The sequence below is a fragment of the Vigna unguiculata genome, chromosome 1 (assembly GCF_037176805.1).
Source record: "Vigna unguiculata cultivar grain cowpea cultivar isolate G323 ecotype 2 chromosome 1, ASM3717680v1, whole genome shotgun sequence".
Lineage (NCBI taxonomy): Eukaryota > Viridiplantae > Streptophyta > Magnoliopsida > Fabales > Fabaceae > Vigna > Vigna unguiculata.
Window position 1 is genome coordinate 33,781,326 of NC_140792.1, and position 27,566 is coordinate 33,808,891.

Below are 27,566 nucleotides of genomic sequence, written 5' to 3' on the forward strand. Positions count from 1 at the left end.
TGAAATACAAAGCATGATAATTTTAAAATATTTACAGGCACAAATGAAAAATTGTCCAACGTTGTCCACCACTCCCCTCTCCTGTCTCCTACCACAACAACCTCAACAAACCAAAGAGGCATAATTCAAATCACAAACACTATTAGATCCAATATTCCTAACTTTTTTTTCACCCAAAATATGGGGTAGAGAAAAGAATTACAATCAAGAGAAGTTAAAATTAAAAAATAAAATAAAAGACTTCTTTATCATTTTTACTTTCCAAGGTAAAATTGGCATTTCTAAAGTGGTCATCTACCCTCATTTTTTTCATTGTTTAGATGCAATGACCCGTCTCTCATCAAAGTCAGACTCAGACTCGCAAACCTCTCTCGCGAGTACTGTCTTGATGCTTTTCTCCAGTCTGTCCCAGCCTTCATCATTGTAGCAAATTCATCGTAACTTATTCTTCCATCCTGCAATTTCATCACCAAAACATCAATTATAACATTTTTTTTTAGGAACACAAACTAACATCAGTATGCAGCACCATGTAAGCGAACATCAATAGGATCCACCTTTTCATTTTAACCAGACAAAAATCAATCAACAAGAAATTTATCTACTACGTGAAAATGTACTGACCTTGTCTGTGTCCACATCATGCATAATTGCATTGATAACTTCTTCACTGTTTGTTTCGACGTCATCAGATAACGCGTTACGCAGTTCTTCAATCTCAATATACCCACTTTGGTTTTCATCAAAAAATTGGAAGGCTTTTCGAAGATGCTCATCATTTCCCATCTTTCTCAGATGAACAGAGATAGCTACAAACTCTCCATAATCTAGGTGTCCATCCTTGTCTGCATCACCCTGTAAAAACAGTCCCATACGTTAGGAGTGAACAAGGTCGTATGGTCGTGTTTATAATATGATTTAACAAAAACTGAACAACGATGTAGCACTTTTAATTATGAAGTTTCTTTCAAGGAAGTAAGGATATGGCACTTAGGGAAGAATTAAGAACGCCTGATGATGTTTGCAATTTAGTTTGGCATATTGAAAAGAAAATACGCAAAAAAAGACCTCGATCTTTTATAAAAGGTAGGTACTTCTTTAAATATCAGTTGTGGAGAAAAGGTTCCAGAAATTAATACTCACCGCTTCCATAAGAATTTGGACATCTGAATCGGGAACTTGATGGCCTAATTTATGCAACCCTACTCGTAGTTCATCAATGTTAATTTTGCCTCTGTTGTTTATATCCATAAGCTTGAATCCCTCTTTTAGCCCAGCAGCTTCTTCTACTGTCAAATGCTCTGCGATTACCTGTTATCAAGAAATACCAATCATTAAGAGAAAAATGAGTAATCCTGAGTTACAGAAGTTATAGATAATCGATTCAGGGATGATAAGTATTGAAATATTGTTGCGAACATTACCCTTAAAGCCCTTTTCTTAAGCTTGTTCATTACAGAAAATTGCTTGAGCCTTGCTCTAACTGTTTCGCCTAAAGAAACATTAGGAGCTTTCTTCGCATTTTGTAACCACGGATGATCTGCATTTAGTTAACAAGAAATTTTATACTTCTGGTATTTCAATTTTGCATTTAAAGGGAAAAAAATCCATAATGCAGAGCAGAAAATTTTATGAACAATCTACATTTTTCTTCATCTCTCAAGATTTTATCTAAATAGCATGTTACCTAACACTTCCTGTGCAGTTAGCCGCCGCCTTGGATCAGGATCTAGCATCTTCTTCACAAGGTCTTTCGCATTATCAGAAACTTTAGGCCATGGGTCTCTTTTGAAATCAACAACAGATCGTATGATTGCTTGTGCAACTCCTTGCTCAGTTTCTTCATTTTACAAAATGAGTAAGAGAGACGATTTAGAAAATGAAACCAATCAGATACAAAAGGCAACAAATAATAATAAAAAGAAATAGCACTTAAGTGAAGGGGAAATGAATGAGCAAATAAGTTTATTAAATCTTTCCTCTTCTAATGCCAAAAACAAAAAGAAAATACAGACTAAGAAAATTACAAAAACGTAAGAATTGCATTGTATATACAAATGAAACATCTTTATTCACACCACAAAAGAGAAAGTTGCCCGTTAACTCCTGGGAATGATACCCCTTCCATCAATGCAATTAGACATCTATGCATCTCATTCATACTTATATGACAAATCATGCAAATGAATCAATAATAATGCTTAATCACCCATTTATTTTTCTTCCACCAATTTCTCTTTATTATAAAGTATGATCATATCATAGTACACGATAAACATTGGTTGCATAAACTCCTTAATAACTTAAAAAGGGAGAATTTAAGATTGCGGTCTCTGAAAAGCTGAAAAACAACATGTGCAAGACAAAGCTAACCTGCCCAAAATGGTGGAACACCACAAAGTAAGATGTATAGAATTACTCCAGCGCTCCAGATATCTACTTCTGGCCCATAATTCCGCTTTAATACCTCAGGAGCCATGTAATATGGACTTCCAACTATCTCATTAAATCTTTCCCCTGAAAAAAAAAACGGCAAAGTTTCAGGCATCGTTATACGCAGCATTGCAACAATACAAATAAAATAAAGCAACAACATCAAGCAATTTACCCACCAACAAAAAGCATTACCTGGTTTAAAGAACACTGACAACCCAAAATCTATAGTCTTCAGAGCTGCAGTTTCCTTCTTATTTGCAAATAGAAAGTTTTCCGGCTTGAGATCCCGATGCATCACGCCATGCTTGTGGCACATCTGAAACGTAACATCAAACAAACCTCCACATCAGCACACAAACTGAAAACAAACAACGCTCAACGAAGCAAATTACTTCAAATGCCAGGTTCTCCATTCGCAGCTCATAACACAACCATTTACTGGCAAAAAAAGTAACCACACAACGTTCATAAAATAGCTCACAAACCCAAACTCGAAAGAGCATACCCCATTTATGAAATTCCATTTTAAAAAATTTTGGTAAAAGGCCTCAAGTATCCTCCGTGAGAGATTATCTTGCTCCATTTCTTTTCCAATACCACAAATATCTTCCAGAACAGTTACAAGCAACAAAGTTCATGTTCTAAGTAGTGAACCCAGAACTCGAATTCTAAACGCCAACTTAACCAGGACAAATTCCAAGTTGTTTTATATCATAACCATTTGAATTTCCACATATCCATTGTTTATGATAAAACGCAAATCAAACCCTCCCTCCGATGGAGATTAACCAGTACCCAAACTCAATCGCGAGACCCCCGTTAAACCCAGAGCGTTCCAACTTTTTTTTTTTTATCAAGGCCAGATTTTAATTCCCCCACATCAATTCTCCGTTTCATAGGACAAAACAAAAACCCAGACCTAACAAAAAAAAAAAAACAGATCAAGGCACCAGATCGAACCTGAACGACTTCGACGATGGTTTTGGTGACAGCGGCGGCGGCGCGTTCGGTGTAGTGACCACGCGCGACGATGCGATCGAAGAGCTCTCCACCTTCACAAAGCTCCATAACGAGATGAACGGCATTGTCGTCCTCATATGTGTCCTTCAAGGTGACGATATTGGGATGCTGCGGCAAGTGGCGCATGATCTCAACCTCCCTCCTCACATCCTCGATGTCGATGGCGGTCCTCAACTTCTTCTTGGAAATGGACTTGCAGGCAAGCTCCTCGCCGCTCTCCTTGTCCGTGCAGAGGTACGTGACGCCGAACTCGCCCCGGCCCAGCTCGCGGCCCAGCAAGTAGCGGGCCTCGATCTCGCGGCCCGTGGGAGACTTCAAAACGGTGAGCTTGGAGCCGTTGGCGTTGGCGCTGTTGTTAAACCCGTAATCGACGGCGAAGGGGTTCTCCTTTTTCCCCTTTTTGCCCTTCTTGTTCCCCGCTTCCTCCGCCGTGGATGGCTTCGCACAGCAAATACCCATCTTCGGTGGCGACGAGGTTCCTCAGATCTGAGGATCAAACCTTTCTCCCAAATAAGAAAAAACAAATGGAGGCTAGAAAAAGGAAAGTTAACAAAAAAAATGAAAAAGCTGGTGGAGTGAAATGGAATTAGGGTGAGAGGGTGATTTATGAGAAGGGTTTTGCGAAATTTGATGAATGAAGAATCGAAGAACAACGATGATGATGATGATGAATAATTTTGCGCGTGTTTGAGGAGGAAAGGGGATGGAACTTAACTTGGAGAGGGTCAAACTTGTTTCGCAGCGACTTCGTCTTCCTTTTCATTTTTTTTTTTTTATTATTATTTTCTTATTTTATTTTGTATGTTTCTCCCTCCCTCTACATGGGGAAGGTGACTCCAGTTGATATTATTTTAATTTTAATATTATTTTATTGGAGGAGTGAGTGGTAATTATGAGTGAGAGTTGCTTTGACTGCCCTCTTCAATTTGGTGAAATTACGAGAGTGCCATTCGGTGAACATAGTGCAAAGACTCACCCAATCGCTCACTCTTACCTAAAAAGTTTAAATTTATTTCTATTCTTCAAACAAAATATAATACCCTTAACCTGTTATATCCTGCCACGTTGCAGGTCATTCAATTCTGGCGGAGGAAAAACATGACCCTTTTCAATGCCGCCGCCATATCTCCACTACTAAATATTTTTTTTTTCTCTTAATTTATTTAGTTTTTTTAACATTTTAAAGTCAATTTTGTTAATAGATTGTTATTCAATCCGTGTATACTTAAGTCATCCATGTCTCAGAAAATTTGAAGTACACTTGGAAAATCAAATAATTGTTGAAACATTTAAGTTACCTTCATTACATATAATTTAATATAATAAAAGAAACGTTTTAAATAAGAATAGTTTTTAAAATAGAATATATATATATATATATATATATATATATATATATATATGATGTGTATTCTTTTATACATACACATGTGAACGTATGTAAGTTTGTTTACGTGAATATGTGCATACAAGTGAGATATATATAAGAGGGATTTTGATTAAAGAATAAACTTAAGTAAATTTGTTCCGGTTGATTCTTACACACTTTTAATTTGAATTTTTTTATATATAGATTATTTTAAATCATTGAATAACTAACTTAATTAGAGAAATTGTACTTTAACTTTTTTAAAAAAACAAAGAAATATTTACCATTATTTTATTTGTTTAAAAAAATTGTACCTGGAATACCACTGTTTCTTTTTGTGTATTTGATATTTTATATTCAACCATATTAATGTAGTTGGTTCATATACCACTCTTTTAAACAGTATGTTTATATACCTTTTTTCTAAATTTATTTCAAAACAAAACAAATAAAAAGGAAAAGGTACATATTCTAACACGACTTTATCGTATAAATAGAAATTGTGTTTGAAAGTAATAAAAGAAAGTTAGGTTGTCTAAATGTTCTCAGTAGTCAACCTAGTGTGGCTAGATAGTATTAAAATTGAGACAGATAAGTTAGTGTCTGTCAAGTGATGCAAAAGTTAACTACTTTAATTTAATATTAGTATTTAAGTATAAAATAAAAATGAAAATAATATTAATAGCATGTTCAATACATAGGTTATAGCTTTTTTGGCTGACATTAAAAATTAATTTTTTTTTCCTACAACATTAGTGCATACAAATATATAAATATATACCGGCATGACTTTTATTTATTTAAAAAAAGTTAAATTTAAATGTAAAAATGAATTATCTGAGTTAATTCGATTCGATTCATCATGAATTGATTATCTAGTGAGTTAATTTAATCTGACTCACTTATTAACGAATTAAACAAATTTGAACTCCATCCGACCTATTACGGGTTGGTGGATTAAACAAGTTGGCTCACTTAATTAAAAGAAAATACAATTTTTTTTAATTGCAAAAAAAAAACTAAATTATAGTTGTGATTGAAATTTAAATAAACTTTAATATAATCTAAATACAATCTAAAATAATGTTAAACCTCAAATACAAAAAAAAAAAATAGTATGTTTGCATTTGTTGCTAAAACACAACTAAATCCAACTCAAATACAAAAACAATATGTGGTCCTTTATCTACGAGTGGGTTGGTGAGTCAATTCGGATGAATCATGTTCTTGATAAACCGGGTCAAAAATTGACGTGTATTGAAATTGATAAAAAAATTTCAATCCAATTCGGTCCGAAATCGTGATGGACAAGGTTGATCCACATGTTTTAACCTAGTTTGACCACTCTAGTTAATCTATTAAGAAACATTATTTAGAAAAATATAATGGTACAGAGAAAGTTGAATCCCTTGAAAGTTTGATGAAGAATGTGAGATAGGAAGTATGAAGAAACTTGTTGCTAAGGTTGGTGGAGAGTTAAATGCAAAGGCAAATTTAGGTCACCTTATCTAACATGTGGGTTCATTTAAACAAGACTATCAAAAAAACATTAATATAAGTGGTTAGGTTCATGAAAAGAAGGATCATTTTTTTCCAATTTTGCAGGTACAATAATTTGACTCAGGGGATCCTGAAAAGCCCCTAATTAGAAATCTAAGAATAGGATATGGTATATTCAAAGCTAAAAAATAAATCAATTGATAACGAAACCTAAAGCAGAGAAAAATGAAATTAAATTTTGATATGTTTTACTGTTTAAATTTTCAAAATAATTTTATAGTTTTATGTTGTACTTTGCTTCTTCCACAATTATAATTGTGAGATTTTAATTATCATGTTTCATTTATGTCAATAAAATTATCTAGGTACAATTTTCCAATTTATGTCAATAAAGTTATCTAGGTTCAAATTTCCAGTTTTTTATTTTTCGAATTTCTAGTTGTGCTAATCGTGTCCTTTTAGTAATAAATGATGTAATTTTAATCATTTTGCCAATGAAGACATGATTCATAAAATGTTTAGAATACTAAAATCGTAAATTTTGATTTTTTTTTTATCGGAAGCATTAAAGTTTAGGACACTAAAAGTATATACGGGTAAATCAAGAGATTTAATTGATAGAATTAAATGTGAAGATTACATTAAGATTCAAAATGATTTTATCTCACGTTCTCATTTTCCTCTCTTTTCAATTTAGAGAAAATTTGATCAATGTTTTTTTTTTTTCATTTACTGATAAAAGAATTATGTATTCCTAGACTTCACACACTCTCCACTCTATGTTTAAATCAGAACAACAGGGAAATAATCACATTATTCACATTATTCTTTTTTTTTTCTTTGTTAGAAACATCAATTCTCAACAACAAAATATTACATAAAAAATATTAAAAAAAATATGACAAGTCCTTTTAATGTGAATTGTCATTGATATTGGGACAATAATTTTTCTATCAGCCAACCTTTTAATGAAAAAAGTTGCTTATATTTATCTATTCGCATAAAAATTGAAATTATTTTTTAACATTTAATTCTTAAATATCTAATTCTTCTAAATTCTCTTTTCATAATTAAATTATTTATAATAAATAAAAGTGTTTTTATGAATTGTTATCATTGGTTGTATATGGAAACTAGATGCATTTTTAATGATTTTCATTAGTTCTCATACAGAAAATAATTTCCACAAAGTATTCTATTTTTCACTTGAACTTAAAAGAATGTTGTCCAAATGATTTGGTTCTTGTAAGTGAATATGGATATTTATAAAGATAAAAAGAAAATAAATTTATATTAATTTATTTACTCATTTAAACTTTAATATTCTTCTAGCATGTGAGATGTAACATCCCGTTTTCATAGTTTTTAAACTATTAAACAAAACATTTAAATTTTTAATAATTTAAAAGCAGATGATGACGTGGGTCAAAATAAAATATGATACAGTCATCCTCAAAATAATCATACATACAACTTACACTAAACAAAGGGTTACAAAACATCCTAAGCATCTACTGGAGGAACATGTGACTAATACTGCTGGAAACATCCTGGAAACCCAATCAACGCCTGTCAAGGAAGGGTGTATCTTCGCCTGCACTTTTATCTGCTCACTCCATTCAATAAGGACGATCATTGCAAAAGTAAAAGACACACGGAACACAATAGAACTAGAAGGGTAAGCTAACTTGAACAAAGAGTACGTCATGCAATTTTCATACTGAAACAGAAAACAGACTTTCATTCCACAATCCAATAAATCATCCAATTTATCCTGTAAGTGGCATTGGAGCTCTTGGTGACTTGCACTTGAGATGGTTCCTAAACTCTGCAGAGTTTTAGGCACAAGGGGTATTCACCCAACCACTTCCAAGGTAAATCTCATCACCTCTATGATGGATCGGAATCATAGACCAGGACCTCCTGCTACTCCCCCCGACGTAATCCATCATACTCTACTTGAGTCTTAATGGTTACTAGGAGCGTCAGGATGCCACCAATCTGAGTCCTCATGCCCTTACATTCACTAAAACCACATTCCTTAGAATTTCCCTTGAAATCCTAACTCCAACATATTCTCATTCACATCAAATTCGCACTCAATTCCATCACATAGTCTAACATGCATAAAGATCACATACAAGACCAACTATCATCATTTTAAAGCAATCAATATAGCATCATGTAAGCCAAACAGTGAGAAAGCTAACTTCTGTAGGGAATCTCGCTTAGGCTAGAGAGTCTCGCCTAAGCTAGAGAGTCTATCTCGCTTAGGCGAGTTGATCTCGCCTGGGCGAGACATCATACAGTGGCGAATTACAAATCCTGGGCGAACTCTCGCTCCGGTCAAACTGGCTCGCCTAGACGAGATGCTATCTCGCTCAAGCGACCCCAGCTCGCCTAGGCGAGATTTCGCACAATGACAGGGGTGAGTTTCTGGTATTTTCGCTCAGGCGAGACCAACTCGCCTAGGCGAAACTACCAGGAAATCCCCACTATTCTGCACATGCAAGCTCGCTCAAGAACATCCCCCACTCAATTTCACACACCAGCAGTCTCAAACACCAATTGAACAAGCAATCATGCAATTAAAACACTCACGAACACAATTCACATCAAAATGAGTTACAGAGTTAGCTTCCCTTACCTATTCTTGAGCTAAAGTTTGGGTGAAGACAACTTAAGAGAGGGGAGCAGAATTCCTTAGCCGAACCTAGAAGAATTTATCATCAAATCACACAGGAAGGGTGAGCACTGGATTAGACTCTGAATGGAAGCAAAATTTCGAATTGAATTTCAAATTCAGAATTGAAGCTGCAAGGAAAACTTACCTAGGAGATGAGAGGCTATGAGTGGAGGCAGCAGAGGGCTCAGGCGTGACTTCTTCTTCAGGACCTAATCAAGAAGCAAGGTTGGTGAGACGGAGGCAAGGGTCAGAGAAAGGGAGACAGAGGGGAGAGTTGACTTTGCAGAGAAGAAAATGAGAGTGGATCTGATTGTGTTTCTAGAAAAAAAGGAGTGTTACATGAGACATGGTGAAACAACACTAGTAAAATTTGTTGTATTTTATGAGATTTTTTTTTTCAAATTTATTAAATAATATTTTAAAATATATGTTTTTTGTCATTCTCTCTAAGAATTTTAATTAAAAAATAATTCTTTCCTAAATAATTATTTCTTACAAAATTCTAAAACTCAAAATATCTTCTACAAAATTTTTTCAAAATATTTTATACAAAATAATTAAAATAAAACATATTAATTTATTGTAAATTATTTTTTATAACAAAATTTATAAATATTTTCTATGATACAATTTTCAAAACAAAATTGATATATTTGTTTTAGTAAGGCTTGAATTAGAGTTGTCAAAACGGGTAATCCGACCCAACCTACCATTGGTTGGTCATGTAGTGAGCTAACCCGACTTACTTATTAACGAGTTGAAAATATTCAAATACAACCTCGTCCACAACAGGTTAATGGGTTAAACGAGTTGGCTTACTGACTCACTTAATTATAAAAATATAATTTTTTTTCTTTAGTCTCAAAAAATCTGAATTATAATTATGATTAAAATCTAGATAAACTTCAATAGAAAAATACAATCTTAAGGGATATTAAACTCTAAACACAAACAAAAATCACAAAATATAAATTATCAATGTGTTGGCTAAAAAAACAATAACCTAATCTGACCCAAATGCAAAGTCACACATAATAAAAATAATTAGTGTGACCATTTATCTACGAGTTGATGAGCCAACCCGACTCACAAAGGGTTCAACCCAGGTGAGTCGGATTTGAGGTACACCGGATAAAAAATTAAATCATACTAAAATTTATAAAAAAATTTCAACTCAATCCGGTCCGAACCCGTGGTCCGAACCCGTGGTGTGTCGGGTTGGCTCACGGATTCCAATCCATTTTGATAGCTCTAACTTAAATACACCATTGGTTCAATTTTTGTAAATTTTTTCACTTTAGTCCTATTTTTAATGTTCAAAATAGTCATAATTTCTGAAAATTGTGATCCCTCTTATAAAATATCGTATAAATTGTTAACAGAGGCCAAACAACAACAATTTTGTATCACTTTGTAACTTTTTTTATTTTTATTTTTTGAATTTTTTTAATTTTAAAAACTTTGTCTACATGACAATCCATAATTATGACACGTGACAATATGAGTATCACGTGACAAACTAATATTACTGTCAAATTTCAAATTAGTATCATTGTTATATCATATGTAAGTATCTCGTGACTTATATTTAATTCGGTACAAATTTTCAATAATTTTGATCGATTTAGACTCAATGTTTTATTTAAGCCTTTTAGTAACAATTTTTTTTTCCATAAAATATTATAAATTATCATTTTCTGTTCTCTACGGAAACGTTTTTTTTGTCGCACTGTCTTATACTACACATTGAGCTTTTATTTATTTTAAAATTCATAACTTTAATTTAAAACTTAATTTGATTTGACAACTAAAAATCACTTTATAGACTATATCAAACTATTACTTTTATTTTTGTATTTAATTTTCTATCGAATTATCAAAAAATAAATTTTAATAATTTTAAAATGTTATATATTAATTAAAAATAATATTATGTCATAATATAAACTATTTATCCGAAATCTAAAATATAACTTACATATTTAAAATATTTATTTATTTAAATTTAAATTAAAAATTAATTAACACATTCAAAATATTCCTTTCACATTTTAGTCATATAGAAGATAATACTTTATCTTATACATTTTGTAAGGGGTAAAAATACTAGTTACAAAAAAGGAAAAATAAGGATAGGAATTAAATTATGAAACTAACAATAATTTGAATGAATACAAATATTATTTATATCATTTAATTGAAACGCGGTTTCTATTTAGAGTTATGATAAATTAACAAATGTTTTTGACTAAGTTTTGATAAACTTTCTTATTCAGGTAAAAAAGTATTATTTTATTATTTTATTTTAATTAAAAAATAAAAATTTAATCCACTTTAATTTCATTTTTAGAATCTTTGTTAAGTTTGTCAAAATTTTCTCTGTCAAAAGATAATTTTCCTTCTGGAGTATTTAATCCATCTCTTGCTTTTAATTTTGGGTTCTGATTTAGAAAAGAAAAGTTGTTGCGGTCAATGGAATTTTAAGATGAGCTTTTAGGAAATCATTTTTGTAATTAAAAACATTGAGCTAATTTTAGGTGTTTTATTTTTATTTGAACTCTATAATTTAAAAGTGTAAAATCTTAGATTTTTTATTTTTATTTTTAAACTTACGAAATTATAAAAACATCTAAAATCTTAGGTTTAAATTTTAAAATTTTATTTTAATAGTAAAATTTAAAAGAAATATATTGATTTATATTTATGTTTATTTTGTTATCATCACATAATAGGAATAGGTTTGGTCCCAAAAACAATACTCTTACAAGTTCACTTAGAAAATATCATTCCCCATGTTATTTATGTATTTATGATACATAACTAATGATACATGTATGTAAAGTTCCTTGAGTATGTCATACTCAAATATAATACAAAAGTGATCATATTTATGAACTTTTATATAAACAAGTTTTAATTCGCATAACTCTATTTAATGGACTTTCCTACGTCATTTCAATAAATGATATTAAAAAAATTAGAGAATATACTCCTTTATTTTATGACAAAAAAAATTAAAACAATTTAACCAACCGTCTTAATATATCTAATTAAAATATTTTTACCTTTATATGCGGTGTATTAATTTTCTATTTGTAAATAATTAGTTAGAAGTCAATTTTAGAATTTTTTTTATTTAAAAACAACTTTTAACGAATTATTGCCAAATGATTAATTTACACGATATATATCCTAATAGATAAAACTATTTTAAATGTTTTCATAGAAACCACTATCACGTTGATTTCATTTTCATAACCTAAGCTATGACCTAAATGCACCAAAGCTAAAATCCAATTGAATTCAGACAAACCAAATAATTGTAAATCCGTTAAAGTACCTTTTTTATATTTTAGAGTATCCAAATTATAATGATAAGTGAAATAAAATTTTAATGAAATCATGTAATATCACAATAAGTGTCTTAAAATCAATTGATCTCATGTCCATAAATTGAAATCTCCCAAGAATTAATTATAAGTAATTAGAACATAAATAGTCTTAACTAAATATCACAGACCATTTAAAACAATTTCAATGTAATTTAATTTTACAAGTATAACTTTTCTTAACACAGTTTTATATTTTTACAACATCCTTATTCTTAAAAATTTGCAAAGCAGTGCTCCCACAAGAAGACTTAACAAAGATTATGTAATGATAAATAGCATTGTTTTAAAAGGCTAGATGAACAGTACATTATAAAATATTTCCCGTCAAATTGAAAATATTATATTCAAAGCTTACATTATCACTATGAACAAATACATTAAACATGTTGATTAATCAGTGTGGAATTGTTTTAATTGAATTAAGAGTTTTAAGTTCGAGTTCTAATATAATTGAGTTAAATACTTGAAAGAAGAGTTTTACTATTTATAATTCAAACAAAATTATTTCTCAAAAATATCTTATGTATAAATAAACAAGTAAGTATATACGTTTTTTAAGGTAACATGACAATGATACATCATAGTTTTGAATTTCTCTGTTAATAGCATAACATATTAATAACTAAATTTTTCCAATAAAAAAAAAAAGTTTGTATAGTGTGTGTACAAAAATGAGTTATACAGAACAACTCCCAAAATAATTTTCTTCACACTACAACTTTTAAACTTATTAACAACTATTTTTTAATGTTTTACGGTTAACTTTAAAACTTAACGTTTTTTTTTATCAAGTAATCATATATCTTTTATAATATTCTTTGACTCAAAAACATTCTCAACATGATGCAAATATATTTTTTAGTTCACGAATGTGACTTTAAGGTTTTATTCAAAATCCTTGTTTTATTCAAGGTATTAAAATAGAAAGAAATAGGTCAATGAGTTCACGTAACCAAATAAAAAGCGACGAGTTCAGAACTAGTTACTGAGAAAGCTAGAACAGAGAAAAGTTATTGACAAAATATTTCTGATACAAAATAATAGAGTAAAGTGGTATACACATATAAACTTTTAAGAAATGAATACATGCTCAATTTGTTTACTTTTTATATACCGGTTCAACCAAAACGAAAACATTTTAGCAAAACGATAACGATATTATTACTTTTATTTTTTGACTTTCATCTTTCACTTTAAACCACATAATCAAAAGATGATGGAAGTAGTCCTATAATTTTACTCAGCAAAATACCCATTAATTTTGAAGATAAGGCAAGTCCACAACCAAATAAATGAAACCAGAAACCAAGAACATTATTAAATTTGTAAATACCAAGTTTGTATTTATTAGTGGATAAGGTAAGATTGGGGTAACATGCATCTCCTCCACTTATGCCGAACCTGATTCTTGTGTGAATAGTTGTATCGAGTGCAGTCAACAATGGCATGTGTATAAACTATGAACATGGAAGAAACACGGTTGTGATGATTAATAGGATTCTAGAAGCTGTGGAAACCATTAAAGTCAACTTTGTGTAGTTAAATGAACATGATCCAACCAGAGAAAAGATGACATAGTCCATGATGTTTGCAAGATTCATACACGATGCCATATAAATATAAACAAAATTCTTCTGTGGGTCTACCATGATGGCTTATTCTTCCCCTCCAACAACACCATTTACAATATCTGTTGACAAAAGGCTATTTCATAGAACCTTCTTTTCGCAATTTCAGATTATTAAACACAGTCCCATTTACACGTATTGCGTTTGAAATACATCACATGGAACTTTCCTTGCTTGTTTTTAGCGGCTAAGTTCCAAAATAACACTTCATTCTGATAAATGAGTTCATTTTAAACTTGTGCCGGAGTCACAGAACTTGAAAGTGACGCACCGTGTAATTTTCTTTCTACAGTTTTTGGATGTGGTCACGGGTTCGAAGGATCTTGTGATGATTATAGTATTGACCGAACTTGTTGGAAAGAACCAAAAAGAAATGGTCAATATGACTACAAGTTAAGGTCTTGCAAATGCGAGTTTGAGTTTGATTCTAGAACCATTTGAACTTTGACAAAATCTCTTGCTACTTGGTTTTTACTCTTTCTGCTGTTTTATAGATAACGTGCACGTGAAGAAAATTTATATTTCAAGTTTTCATTATGTTAAAAATGAGGAAAACTGTTGTAAGCCAATTGCATGCCTTTAAAGGCCGAAACCAAAGGCCTTCTTATGTATAAGATATATATATCAGTCACGTTCATAAGCATCAAGGTGCCACTCATTTCAAACACTTTGTAGCACAATCTATGTTTGCTGGTGAGGTAACTAAAACCCCATAAGAGTCTGCGTAGCACATATTTGTTTATTATTTAATTTCATTGAGCCCAACTCGAATAATATTGACACCATGTTCAACTTTTTTAAGGTGTTCTATCTTGTCTTATATGATGTTTTATTGAGTACGATGAAAATGTACATCTTCTAAAGTCTCCTTTCTCTTGGAATAAGTAAAGTAGTAGGTATTGATGATTATATAATGAAGTCGAGATTAAAGAATTTAGTTACCTAAAATCAAAGATACTTTGAATTCCTGTTTAACTTTTTTCATTCTCTCGTAGGAAAGTGTTCTGAGGTATAACTAAATTATTGATCTGAAGAATGTGAGGGTACTTAAAATCAAAGAGTCGAGAGTGTTTTCTGTGTATTGTAAAAATTTACACACAATAATTATTTTTATGTTATTAAATGATTTTTGTGGATAAAATATAATGATTTTCTTGACATGTTTAATTTTGTCCTTTTTAATTAATAAAAGATAGACTCAATCTCTTGTGATTAATTACCTCTCAAGCTTTGTAGACAAAGTTGAGACTCCCGTTTGTATCTTTTATCATTTTCAAGCAATCCAATGAGTTACTTTTACGAAACTTCTCATCTCTTTGAACTACACATTGTGGTAATTTATGTATAAATTAATTTTGATTAATGGAAAATTTCGTTTTATTTCCTTTTTTTTTCTTCTCTTCTAAAAGTTCTGAGGAGAAATTTCTTCATACAACCCTATAATCAAACATGGTCTGATTACCCTAGTGCAGTTAGGGAAATGCAATTATAGTACATTCCATTTGGTCATGTCCCTAGTGCTGAGAACCATTGATTGTTGTTGTTTCATGGAAATGAGTTGGTATGATTAGCATTATGCAGAAAATTGGAATGTGAAAAGACAAACCAACAGAACAGTGAAATAAACAAGACCAAGAAAAGCGATGTAGCAAAGTGTGACAATAGATAAGATGAAAGGAGAGACATAATGCAAAACTGGTGTGTGAAAAAGGTAAGTTTGATGTTAGAAAATTGTTCTGCCCTTGCTGTGCTAAGAAGGAGAATGTAGAAAGTCCCAGTTCCAGTGTCCATGATCTCTTATGTCTCCTTTGGGTAAATTCAATGATCCCTTTTTGGTTTGTTGATTGAATTTGCCAAAAGAAGAGATTTCATCCTGTCATATGTCATGTTCAAATTCAGCAAAGTGTGTCGGCACCAATGCTTTTCTATAGTAGCAATGATGAAAGATGCTCCACTCGTGATTTATGTTGCATCAGACATTAATATCTTCTACTGTTTAACTTTGGCTAATATTTTTAGATTGCAAGCGTGGAATTTAGTAGTTAAGATGATTAGAAGTTGGATGCGAGAAAATTGAATAACACATTACAAAAGATTTATCATACAAAATAATGAAATTTTGTAGCTTCAATTATCTCTTGCACATGCTTCGTTTCCTCTGAAAATGTATATGAAAACATTTCGTTTCTTCCAAATTCCTCCAAAAACCTGAAAATCATGCTGCAAGCTATTGTTACTTTTACTCATGACTCCACACCCTAATACCTCATCAAATTGATTAGCAAAAGAAATTATTGTTGTATTAAAAGCAATAAGAAATAGTAAAAAATGATTGTTTTTAATCCATATAATATGTATAGATTTTATTGATGGTACTTACAACTTTTGTTACAGAAGTTTTTTCCATCCACCAAAAAAAGTTTTCTAAAATTAATTTCTTAAATTTAACTTTGGATCATCTATGTTATGTTATAGATTGCTTTTGAATGAACTGACACACAATGATATCATTGAAATTGTTTGATTATTAAATTTCTTTTAACTAATTTATATTTCAGAACATAGAAAGACAAAATGAAAGTTAATAAATCAAATTCAAATAAAATGTAAGGGTAGCCCAAGGCCCAACTTTTCTTCTCCACAGATAGGTTTCTAATATTTGTCGGCTTTTGCTTCCTCCAAACCCATATCTTCGTGTACCCCCAATCTTCAAAATGACAATTTCATGTTTCCTAAAGGAAAATTATATGTTAATAAAATTTTTTTTTTTTACAAACTTTACAATTTTTTTTATAAATTTGACAAATTCTATATAAATAGAATTAAATAGATTAATTTTTTATTTTTTAATCAAAATAAAGTAATAAAGTGATATCTTTTTTACTTAAAAAAAAAAAGAGTTTGTTAAATTTTGTTTGTCAAAATATCATTATTTTTTTAGAAGCAACTTTTAAATAATCTGTTCTGAAAATTTTCCAAAATAAACTTTTTGAAATAAAATTTTTAAAATAAACTTTCTATAACAAATTTTCTGGAGAGAGCTTTGCAAAACAAGTTTTTTTTTTTTTTATTCTCTCTCATCTTTTGTATAATGTTCTCTCTCTTTCTATGATAACAACTATGGTAGTAGTTAGAGATGACAAATAAATTCGTTTCCTATTTGACGAAGAATTTTCACACTAACTAGGTATGTAAATGGGTATGGGAAATCTGTAACTTTTTCAATTGGGTGTACATAGAGATGTACATATTCTCGCTATAATATTGGTCCCCACCATACCTCTGTCCATGTTTAAACTATTAAAATATTCACAATTAATTAAGTAACCATATATATTATTTCTTCTAATTATTTGGTTTGTTGTTAAACTCATTCGCATCCCCCATATATTTTTGATCGTATTATAACTTTTATGTAATTATGTTAAAATGATGTATGCCAATTAAAAAAAAAGTTATGTCTCACATTTGAATATTTCTATTTTTTAATATTTTTATTTATTGCATATTTTCCTTTCACATGAGACATTTAATATATTATTTCTTCTAATTATTTGGTTTGTTGTTAAACTCATTCGCATCCCCCATATATTTTTTATCTTATTATAACTTTTATGTAATTATGTTAAAATGATGTATGCCAATTAAAAAAAAAGTTATGTCTCACATTTGAATATTTCTATTTTGTAATATTTTTATTTATTGCATATTTTCCTTTCACATGAGACATTTAATATTATCAATTTAAGTGTTTAATAGCATAAACCTTTCATTTACTAGGTAATATAAAAAAAATCTTATTATTAATAATTTTTGTTTCATTTGAAGAACTATTTTGTTTTCCTTAAACAATTTTCGTTATTTTTCAATCATTGAGTATATATGTTGGTATTTGAAAAGTTTTCTTAGATCTCTAAGGTATGTTTCATCTTATCATACCCTTAATTATACATTTGGGGTTTCGTTTGTGCCATTTCTTTCAATTGTCTCTCAAATTGGTTTTAAGACACACATTTGTTAATTTTTTTATATTTTTATTTGTTATTTATTTTCATCATGTATAATACTTTTTCGATATATTTTATCTAATTATTTTTTTCTAACTCATTATCAATCATATTGTAATTTTTTTTCACTATAATTGTATAAATAACTTTTATTTTTGTTACAATATAAAAATTTAATGTAATTGTCATGAATATTTTCTTATCACCATCCAACATATATTGGAGCTCAAAAGATACAAATCTATGTCAACATTTTATTATTATGTTCATTGTTTGTTTTTTGCGTGATTTTGATCAAATGATGTATTGTAACTTTTATTAGTGTATAAAAAAGAAATTCATTGGAATTTAAAAAATTGAAGTACATAAACATTTAAAATATATTTTAATTTGAATATTTGTTTTTCTTTTATATTTTTTCAAAAATATTTTTTAATTTTATGAACTAGGTTTCATTAATATTTGCAAATTAATAAATGTTTTGGTTCTCATGAAATTTATTTGATATTCTAATCTAAAATATGAACAATTAAAATTTATTTCACAGTATTGGATATCTAAGAAACAATCATCATTTTAATATTGAATATTTAATAATATTATGTTTCTTTTACTGTAATTTTTTATTATTTAAAATAAATTAATTAAAATTAATATTGAAATAATAAGAAAATGGGTACGAGTATGGGTATGGGTACGAGATTATACCCGTTACCTGGTGAGGATGAAATGAGACAAAAGTTTGATATATGTTGGGTTTGGGTATGGGGATGTGAATGAATTTTTTCTATGGGGATGGGTATGGGATATCGAAACTTGTCCTCGTCTCGTCCCGTTGTCATCCCTAGCAGGAACGGTAGCGGTGATGGTTAGTGACAACAACATAATGATATAGGAAAATAAGTTTTTAACAACTAAACTAAATTTTGACAATTTTCTCTTACAACTTGATGTGTCATCTTTTAAAATGGTCTTCCATTTTTCATTTTCTCATTTTTCTATATTTCTAAACCAATTAGAAGATGATACTCAAATTATAAAAGAAAGTTGTCAAAATTTGATTGTCTATATATCATTGTCCAATGATATAACAAGAGGGTACTTTAGTCTTTTTCATAGTTTGGGGGTGCAGTTATTAATTGTGACGGTGTAAGAAGCAATGATATTTTTCCTGTGATTATTTGTAATTTATACTGCTCTGCAGAATTTAAGGCATCCTTATAGGCTCCTACAGGGTAAAATAAACAAAGCTTAATATCAAAGTCATACATCCATTAATTGTAGAGTGTTGTTAAGCATGCAATTACCTAGATGTTTAGAATGGTTTGTTTCTCATAACTTCATAAGCCAAGCATCAAAGTATTTGTGTTTTGTGACATGATTTAAGAATTAACAAGAGATTATTAGATGGATTTGTCGGGAGCAGAGTTTGGTAAACCATAATCTCATGATTTGGAAAAGGAAAATATAAAGAAAAGAGTAGTAATGCAGGTGAGGAGGTGGCAGGGTTAGGTAGGTAAGGTGAGCATTTGGTAGTAGTGATTCAAAGACGCAATATCTTAATGTACAAAACACAAAAGTGCTTATTAACCACCACAATCAAATAAGCGTGTCACCACTCATCACCTTCATTCAAACACTGCAATCACTTACAAACACTCCAATTGGTTCTCACATAATATGACACATATCCCTCATCTGCACTTTTTTGTTTCTTTCTTTCTTTCTTTTCATAGTGCTGCACCCTTTACCCAATTCAAAAAAGGAAAAGGGGGCTCTTATACATTTTATTTTTATTTTTATTTTTATCTCTAAAATTCTGGTTCAAAAGGGTTTTGGAAATGTGAAATCTTTAGAAGAAGGACTTTTTGGCTGGTGCTCTTCCAACTGCTCTCATCAGACTTGCAATCTCCAAAACCCTAGCCACTTTCGTTCCTCTTTTGGCTTCTGCTGATGCCCTTCTCTCCTCTGCTTTTCTATGAGCTTTTGCTATGTCGTTTTGCATTTTCTCCATTGCTCTTGCCCTTTTCTCCTCCAGCTTCCTCTGCACATTTTTTACTCATCATTAACAAAAACGTTAAATCAACTTTTCTTTTACTGCATGGACACGTAGTTTTAGTTCAAATTAACATGAACTCAAATAGTTGAACGGTTTGGTACTTGCTGGTGGGTAACACATTTAAAGTTGCAGTTTTCACATCACTACAGGTTATGCTACCAAAAGAATGTACCCTCATGGAAGTTCATAGCAGGTGGGTGACGTTTTAGCTTAAAATTGCAAATGCAATAAAAAGAGAAAAGGTGAAAAATGTGAGGTTCAATGTTGAAGGAAGAACTTATTAGTCGTAATTCAACTTCTCAATGTGAGGTTCAATGCTTAGGGTGATTTCGACATTGAATCTGTGGTATTGTAAATTACCAAAACCATGGGAATGCATGAAAAAAACAAAAACATTATACGACCAAGATACAAAAGGAAGTTGACACTGTTTGGACAAATATGTAAATACACGCATAGATGTTGGATTCGACTTGTCTCGTTAAACTTACATTTTTTTCCATCCAAAACACAGACATAACACTCCTTAAAAAGTACACTGAATAATTCTATTCATCCACACACACAAAAAAAAGATCACCTTTTAATCTCAGTTCAACACATATGCATAAACAAATCATCAATGCATAGAATATTTTAGTTTTTTTTACCAATGATTAAAAAAATTCTTACTTTATTACTATAGTTTTTTCTTTCCCTCCTGATGTGGTTCCTCAACAACCAAGGGAAAATAATTCCCCACCTTTTCTTCTACATATAAATCATATAATACTAATAATGAGGCAATCATCAATCATGGCTGCAATCACTTCTGGCCAATCTTACTCAATTTTCTTCTTAATTTCAAAGTTAACCTGACCATGTACTGATTGGATCATGATGAATGAATCCAAGCATGTTCTGTTTCAATCTCAAGAGTAGTAACAGTAATCATAACCTCAAAGAAACCGAATCAACCCACTCAGAATAATCACCACACACGAACACACATAAAATATAATAAAAGAGGAAGAAGATGAACATGCAAGTAAGTAAGTAAGTAAGTAAGTAACAGCGTGAGAAAAATAGAAAAGAAAAGTTACCTCAACTTTCTTCATCCAAGAGGAAGCTTTCTGAACCTGCTCGCTCTCCCACCCATTGATCACAGCGTCTTCTCTCTTGAACCTGTTGTTAATCTTCGCAACCTTCGCGTTCTGCCACGCTGATATCTTCGTATCCACCTCCTCCTTCTTCACCCTCTGCACCGACACTTGCTCTTCACGTGCACCACCACCCATTTGGGACGAGGGAACCGGGTCCAGAGGGTGGTTATCCGGCACGATCGCCAAAGGGTTCGTCTCTTCCATCAACTCATCTTCTCTGATCCTCCCCAGGTTGTTGTTCACGTTGTTTTGGTTGACGGGAGTTAGGTTGCGGTTGTTGTCGGGGTCGATGGAGGAGCCTGCGAGAACCAGGGCGTTGAACTCTCTGCTCATGGTGGTGAAGTTGTCGGAGGAGGAGGCGCCACCGTCGGTGCTGGCGACGGAGAGGGAGCTTGAACGGTGGGTGTGAAGGGTGTCCCAGGGTCTGCCACGTGGGTGGGGAGGGTGAGTTGGTGTTAAGGCGTGGATTTCTCTCACTTGTTCATCTTCTTCTTCATGATCCTCCGAGCCCTGGCTCGTGGAACCCATGATTGATGGATCGTTGAACATGGCGTGCGTGTGAGCGTGTGGGGTTGGCTTTTTTAATTCTGTGTAGTGGAGCGAGTGAAGGGAAAGTAGTGTGCAAGAGACAAGAACAAAGTGAAACCAAAGAGTTTCATGAGCATGGGAGAGTGTGTTTTGAGGTTGTTATTAATGAATGGAAATGGAGGAATAAGTGTAGACCACACACACCACAAATGCAAAATCTTTCACCTTTCAATGGAATGAACTAAAATAAGGGCACTGTAGGTTTCTCATCGTGAAAGCAAAATCTTTTCTAAGCAATATTTTAATGGCGGTTTTTTCTTTCTTCTTCAGTCCTTCACCTTTCCCGTTATTTCTGTTTTGTCCCCAGAAACAAAAATTGTAAATTCACTTTCTTTTCTTTCTCAACACTTCCTCTTTCTTTCTTTCTTCGGTAAAGTCTACGTAGCAACTTTGTTTTCAATGTGGATTGAGACTGAAGGCACTGGTATATAGCACACTTCAAAGTGGGGTACTATAGTGATATTCACAATAATAAATGCTCAATAACATTAATTGAACTCGGGTCCTCTACTTCAATTACATGTTAAGCTAGCTAGTTGAATAATCATTAATGTTGTACCCAACTAGGTTAATCTGATTCTTATTATTCCTCTTTTTAAATTATTAGATTGCTTCTAATATATTACTTTGGAAATGATTAGTAGTAGATAAGCTTGAGTTAGATAAAATAAATAAATAACTTATCAACATTAATTAATGTGCAAATAATACAAGTAATAAAAGGAAAGCATGGCAGAGTGGATAATAGCAAAAATCCAGGGGCAGAAATGCACAACCAAACTTGTAGAATATTTTCTTTTCCTTCTAAATTATTTGTGATGTCGGCTAGAAATTATGAGTGGCCCTCAAATACAATAACAGTACAAAAATAAAGAATCAAGAATTGACACGTGCTATGTGAAGAACTTGGGTACAGTTGGATCATTGGCACGTGGCAGTAATCAATAGGTGTTGAGTGTAGCTACGTATATTTCCTCCATGCAACTGATGACATCACACCTAATTTTTTAATCAGTGATTACGCCACGTGTGCGGTTCCACTTACCCACGCCTCACGTTGCTATTAGCCTATTCTACTCATTTTTCATTTTAATACAATGTCAACATCGTTAAACTATATATTATATTATCAACAAATTTTAGTCACCTCTTTTTATAATGTATAGAAAATAAAATATGTTCACACACAATTTATTCAAATGTATTTTTTGTTATGTGGAAAACATGAAACTATTGTGAAGAAAACTCAAGAGTTTGTAGGACTTAGTCTACGACTTAAAAAATATGGTAACCCTTGGAAGGGTTAAATGACTTTATCTTATCATAATGAGAATATTTTGTAGGTGTTACCATTAGATGTAATGGGAGAGTGAAAGTGATTGAAAGGTAGAACAGTGATGTGGGTCATGTCACTCCATAACAAACAAATTTAGGTACGTGATTTGGAGGGAACTTGGGTGTATTAATGGCGACAATGGAACTTGTTTGGTTCAAGTTGGTGATCAATAAAACAAAACTTTTTTTTTCTACATATTTATTTCACAATAAGGAGGTTTCACATGTGATTATGGAGGACATTTTCAGATTGGATTGGGTTTTATCTTTAAAATTATCAAAACAAGTGTTTTGAAGAGTCAAATGTATTAGGATTGGAACATTCAAGAGGTTGAAGAAAAATGACTTGTAATTTTAACATTATGTTTTATTTAATGTGTTTTGAAAACAACTATTTTTATTGACTTTTATGAATTATTTACTTATGTTTATTTTGAGCAATTTTTCTTTACCTTTTTTCACTTTAGATCATTGCAAATCTCACTCGACCCTTCGACCAGTCCACTTTATTTTGACAATGATATTTCCTCTTTGTGAAAAGATGGGGTCCAATGCCTTATGTTGATAATGAGAGAACATGGTGTATTTTTTGTGGCAATGTTATTTTTGATTGATTTATTATCCATTTCAGAAGAAAAATACTATTATTTACGATAAGCTCAGAATAAAAGAGAATGGAAAAATTAACTATCGTTGAGGACTAATTTTAGTGACATTCACAAATATAAAACACGGTCAAATAGAAGCTAATGAGGCTAAATATAGCTGTTCAAAATGAATATATTAAACGTAACTATTGAAATTAATCAAATCTCAAGTGCAATGAATTGGTTAGAATTAAAGATATATGCAAAGGGGAGTGCACTTAGCGACGGGGAGAGTGGTATAGCAATTTCTTCACGATAAAAATGCCTCTATTGGGCTACTGCAATAACTTTTTCTAGTAACCTAGTTCTTGGCCCAATGAATATAATCAGATCCGGTACAGAATATACTACTCTCTTCGTTGTTGGACCTTCTTTAACCGAAAAGAAAAACTTATTGAACTTTTTGTGCCCAATAAACATATCTTATTAAAAAATGTATTGTTTCTTTCTACACCCTATCAAATTTATTTCTTCACCTCATTACAGGCTTCCGAAAAGTTTAATCCGGTATAAAGGTTGGTAGAGTGTCTTTCTGAAAGATATTTCCAGTGTTTTCTGGAAAGCAAAATCTGGTTGATGGGTTGCAAAAAAAAATTAAAATTAAGGGAATGCAGGAAGAAAAAACCAAAAAATTGTTCATTCTTCGAGTGTTGGTTTCTTAAAAGCCCCATTATAGACATAAAAATAAATATCCTTTGGTTATAGCAAGTCGTTCATTTTTCCCTACTACAAATAGTTTGTTCCATTCAATGAAGTCATTTTGTATGTTCTTCTAGGAAATTACTTCCTGCACTTCATTAATTTCTACCCACACCCCATATTTTGGAGTGCAAACAGCCATTGCCGTTCATTATCATATTTTAGTTTCAGAAAAATGACGGACCTTAATTAAAAACAAAGGACCTTGATTCTCAAATTATTTTATGCATAAAAATTGTTATATAAAATAGAATATTTTTAAATTTTAATATATTTAATATATTTCACATTCTCAAAATATTTTATATTAAATTATTCTTTGGTCCTTGTTTTTGTCGATAAGTATCAAATTTGTCATCATCTTTTTTGTCTCAATTTGGTCTTGATTTTTTTATGAATGATCCAATTTAGTCCTTGTCATTACACAAACGATGTCAAAGTTAGTGTCACATGTTAATTTGCGATCTTTTTTTATTTTTATTTATTTTTTATTTTTTTACACGTGTTATTTCACAATTGTGCCACATGGACAAAGCCTCAATTTGTTTCTTATATTTATATTTAGCTTCAACTTAGTCCTAATTTTTGTAAAAATAAAACAATATTGTCCCTTCAAATTGAGACACAACTTACTTTTTGTATACATCTTATTATGATATTCTTACTAAAATTAACATTTTTATTAAATATTTCTTGAAATATTTTTAATTTAACTTAAAAAATTTATATAAAATACATGTTTAAGATCATGTTAGTGAGAGTTTGACTGTGATTATTAAATCTAACGTCAGACGAAACACAAATCATGCAACAAAAAAGTACATGAACAACTTAAAATTAATAAGTTAAATAGTATAATATTCAAGATTTAATTATTAACTCTATCAATTCAACCATGTGAGTTGTCCTAAATATTTGGTATAAATTTTAAAGTTTGTTTAAAAATTTTCTATAAATATTTAATAAAAATGTCAATATCAATTTTAGTAAGAATATCAATTTAAGATTTATACAAAAAGTAAATTGAATCTCAATTCAAGGAGGGACAAAATTGCTCCCTTTTAATAAAAAATTATGACTAAATTGAAACTAAAAAACAGATATAGGGACCAAATTGAGATTATATCCGTGTTACACAACCTTGTGGTGACATGTGTAAAGATATTAAAAAAAACATAAATTGACATGTGACACTAACTTTAACACCATCTGAAAACTAATCGCAATAACCAAATTGAATCATTCTTACGAAAATCACTGAAAAAATCAAGATCAAATTAAGACAAAAAAAAAATTGAATGATCAAATTTGACACTTTTATCGACAAAGACAAGGACAAAAAAAATTAGCCTAAAATTATATATCTATAAAAGATTTTTAAAATTATAAAATATTTATTAAACATCTGTACCTCATTTTAAGTTTTTTTTCTAATTAAACGAATTAGATAAGTGAACGTTATATTTAGTTTAATCAATAATTTTTATAGTATATTTTTTATTCGTTTTAGGTTTTATATTTTGTTCATTATATTGAGTTTATGTTCTTTTAAAAACATTTAATTGAGTTTTTATTTTGTAAAAACTCGTTATAACCCTTTATGTTAAATAGTCATTAACACCGATCAGAAATATCATTATTACAAGAAAACTCTTAAATGATAATGAAGTTTAGTAATTAAAAAGTTGTAAAGTTTTTACTTACTACAGTGACCAACCTAGATACTAATGTATAAAATAATAAAAGTTATTGGTTACTAAGATAGTTACTATTATGAAAAAAAAAATGATCGTTAAATAGATCACAATTCATTTAACTCATCATACACCAATTTATAAACTAATTACTTTGGTAGTCAAAACTTTGGTAACTAATATTTCGTGACTAATTAATAAACTAACTAATTTATTTGGTAGCCAAAACTAAGGGTGACAATGCAGGTTGACCCGACCTGTTTAGGCTCAACCCGCATTTGGCCCGCACAATGCGGGTCGGCCGCCCCGTCCCTCATTTTTAATGTAGGTTGAAAAGTCTGGCCCACCTCGCATAAGTGCGGGCCTGCGAGCTAGCCCGATTTTTTTTATTTTTTTTAAATTCTTATGATACAACTTTCAATGTTCTAAAAAAATGGAAAACTTTTAGAAGTTCACAAAATTATTAAGCAAAGACTTTGGGAAATTTAATGATAAATTGATAATTCAACATGTTCATCATATTCATTTTTTGACTTACAAGATCTATTCTTCAAATTGTAGTACATTAAAAAATACATAATACTTGTATTTTCTAGTCATACAAGAATTTAGAATGTTAATTTAGGAGTCCAGTAAAAATGTAACTAATATACACACGTACAATTTTTTTAATACTGACTTGCAAGACAACCCACTACAGTTCTGCGAGTTCACTCTTTTGGGCTGCCCCGTGATATTTTTGCGAGTTAGTATAGTTGGCCAAGCCCTTATCATCACCCTTAGCCAAAACCTTGGTAACAAAATTTTAAAAATTAATTATAATTTTTTATTCATAATATAGTAATTATTTTAGTAACTAAAAATTTATTATTTTATAAATAAATATATAGATTAGTTATTATAGTTATTAACAATATTTTATTACTAAAATTAGTTGTTAATGAAGATTTTTATGTAATGGATATATTAAAATCTAAATTTATTATGGATTAAAATTTGAATTATCTTTTATTTAAAAAGATATTACGTGTCAAAGATTCTAAAATAAAAACTGACCTAAATTTTAATTATGTGATAGTTCTAAATTGTATTATCAATCTAATCGAAGAAACCAGGTCTAATCTTAACAAAAATAATAAAGAAATAAAATATTTAAATATAAAGATGATTATGAGTGTACATGATATGATATGGGCGACAAAAGCCTAACAAAGGAAGATGATGGAGCATGAGTTTGACTTTATTTGGTATCCACGTGCTTTCAGCCCATGCTGCTTTTATTGCTCTTATACTCATGCTATCTGCCAATAAAACATAAGTAATCAAATCGTGAAGGAAAAAAATTATATTTTAAAATTATATTT

The 27,566-nt window shown here is 30.7% G+C and overlaps 2 protein-coding genes across 2 annotated transcripts; both read right to left on the minus strand.

The window, feature by feature from the left end:
• CPK32 (calcium-dependent protein kinase 32) lies at positions 1-4,174 on the minus strand. Its single transcript, XM_028070479.2, has 8 exons — positions 3,397-4,174; positions 2,629-2,752; positions 2,374-2,517; positions 1,688-1,840; positions 1,425-1,540; positions 1,144-1,311; positions 625-855; positions 1-455 (listed from the first exon to the last, which is right to left on the minus strand). The coding sequence occupies exons 1-8, from the start codon at positions 3,913-3,915 to the stop codon at positions 291-293; spliced, it is 1,620 nt and encodes a 539-aa protein (XP_027926280.1). The 5' UTR covers positions 3,916-4,174; the 3' UTR covers positions 1-290.
• A 15,423-nt stretch (positions 4,175-19,597) lies between these two features.
• Positions 19,598-21,932, minus strand: LOC114163679 (Remorin family protein). Its single transcript, XM_028047977.2, has 2 exons — positions 21,180-21,932; positions 19,598-20,082 (listed from the first exon to the last, which is right to left on the minus strand). The coding sequence occupies exons 1-2, from the start codon at positions 21,786-21,788 to the stop codon at positions 19,891-19,893; spliced, it is 801 nt and encodes a 266-aa protein (XP_027903778.2). The 5' UTR covers positions 21,789-21,932; the 3' UTR covers positions 19,598-19,890.
• Positions 21,933-27,566: the final 5,634 nt, after the last annotated feature.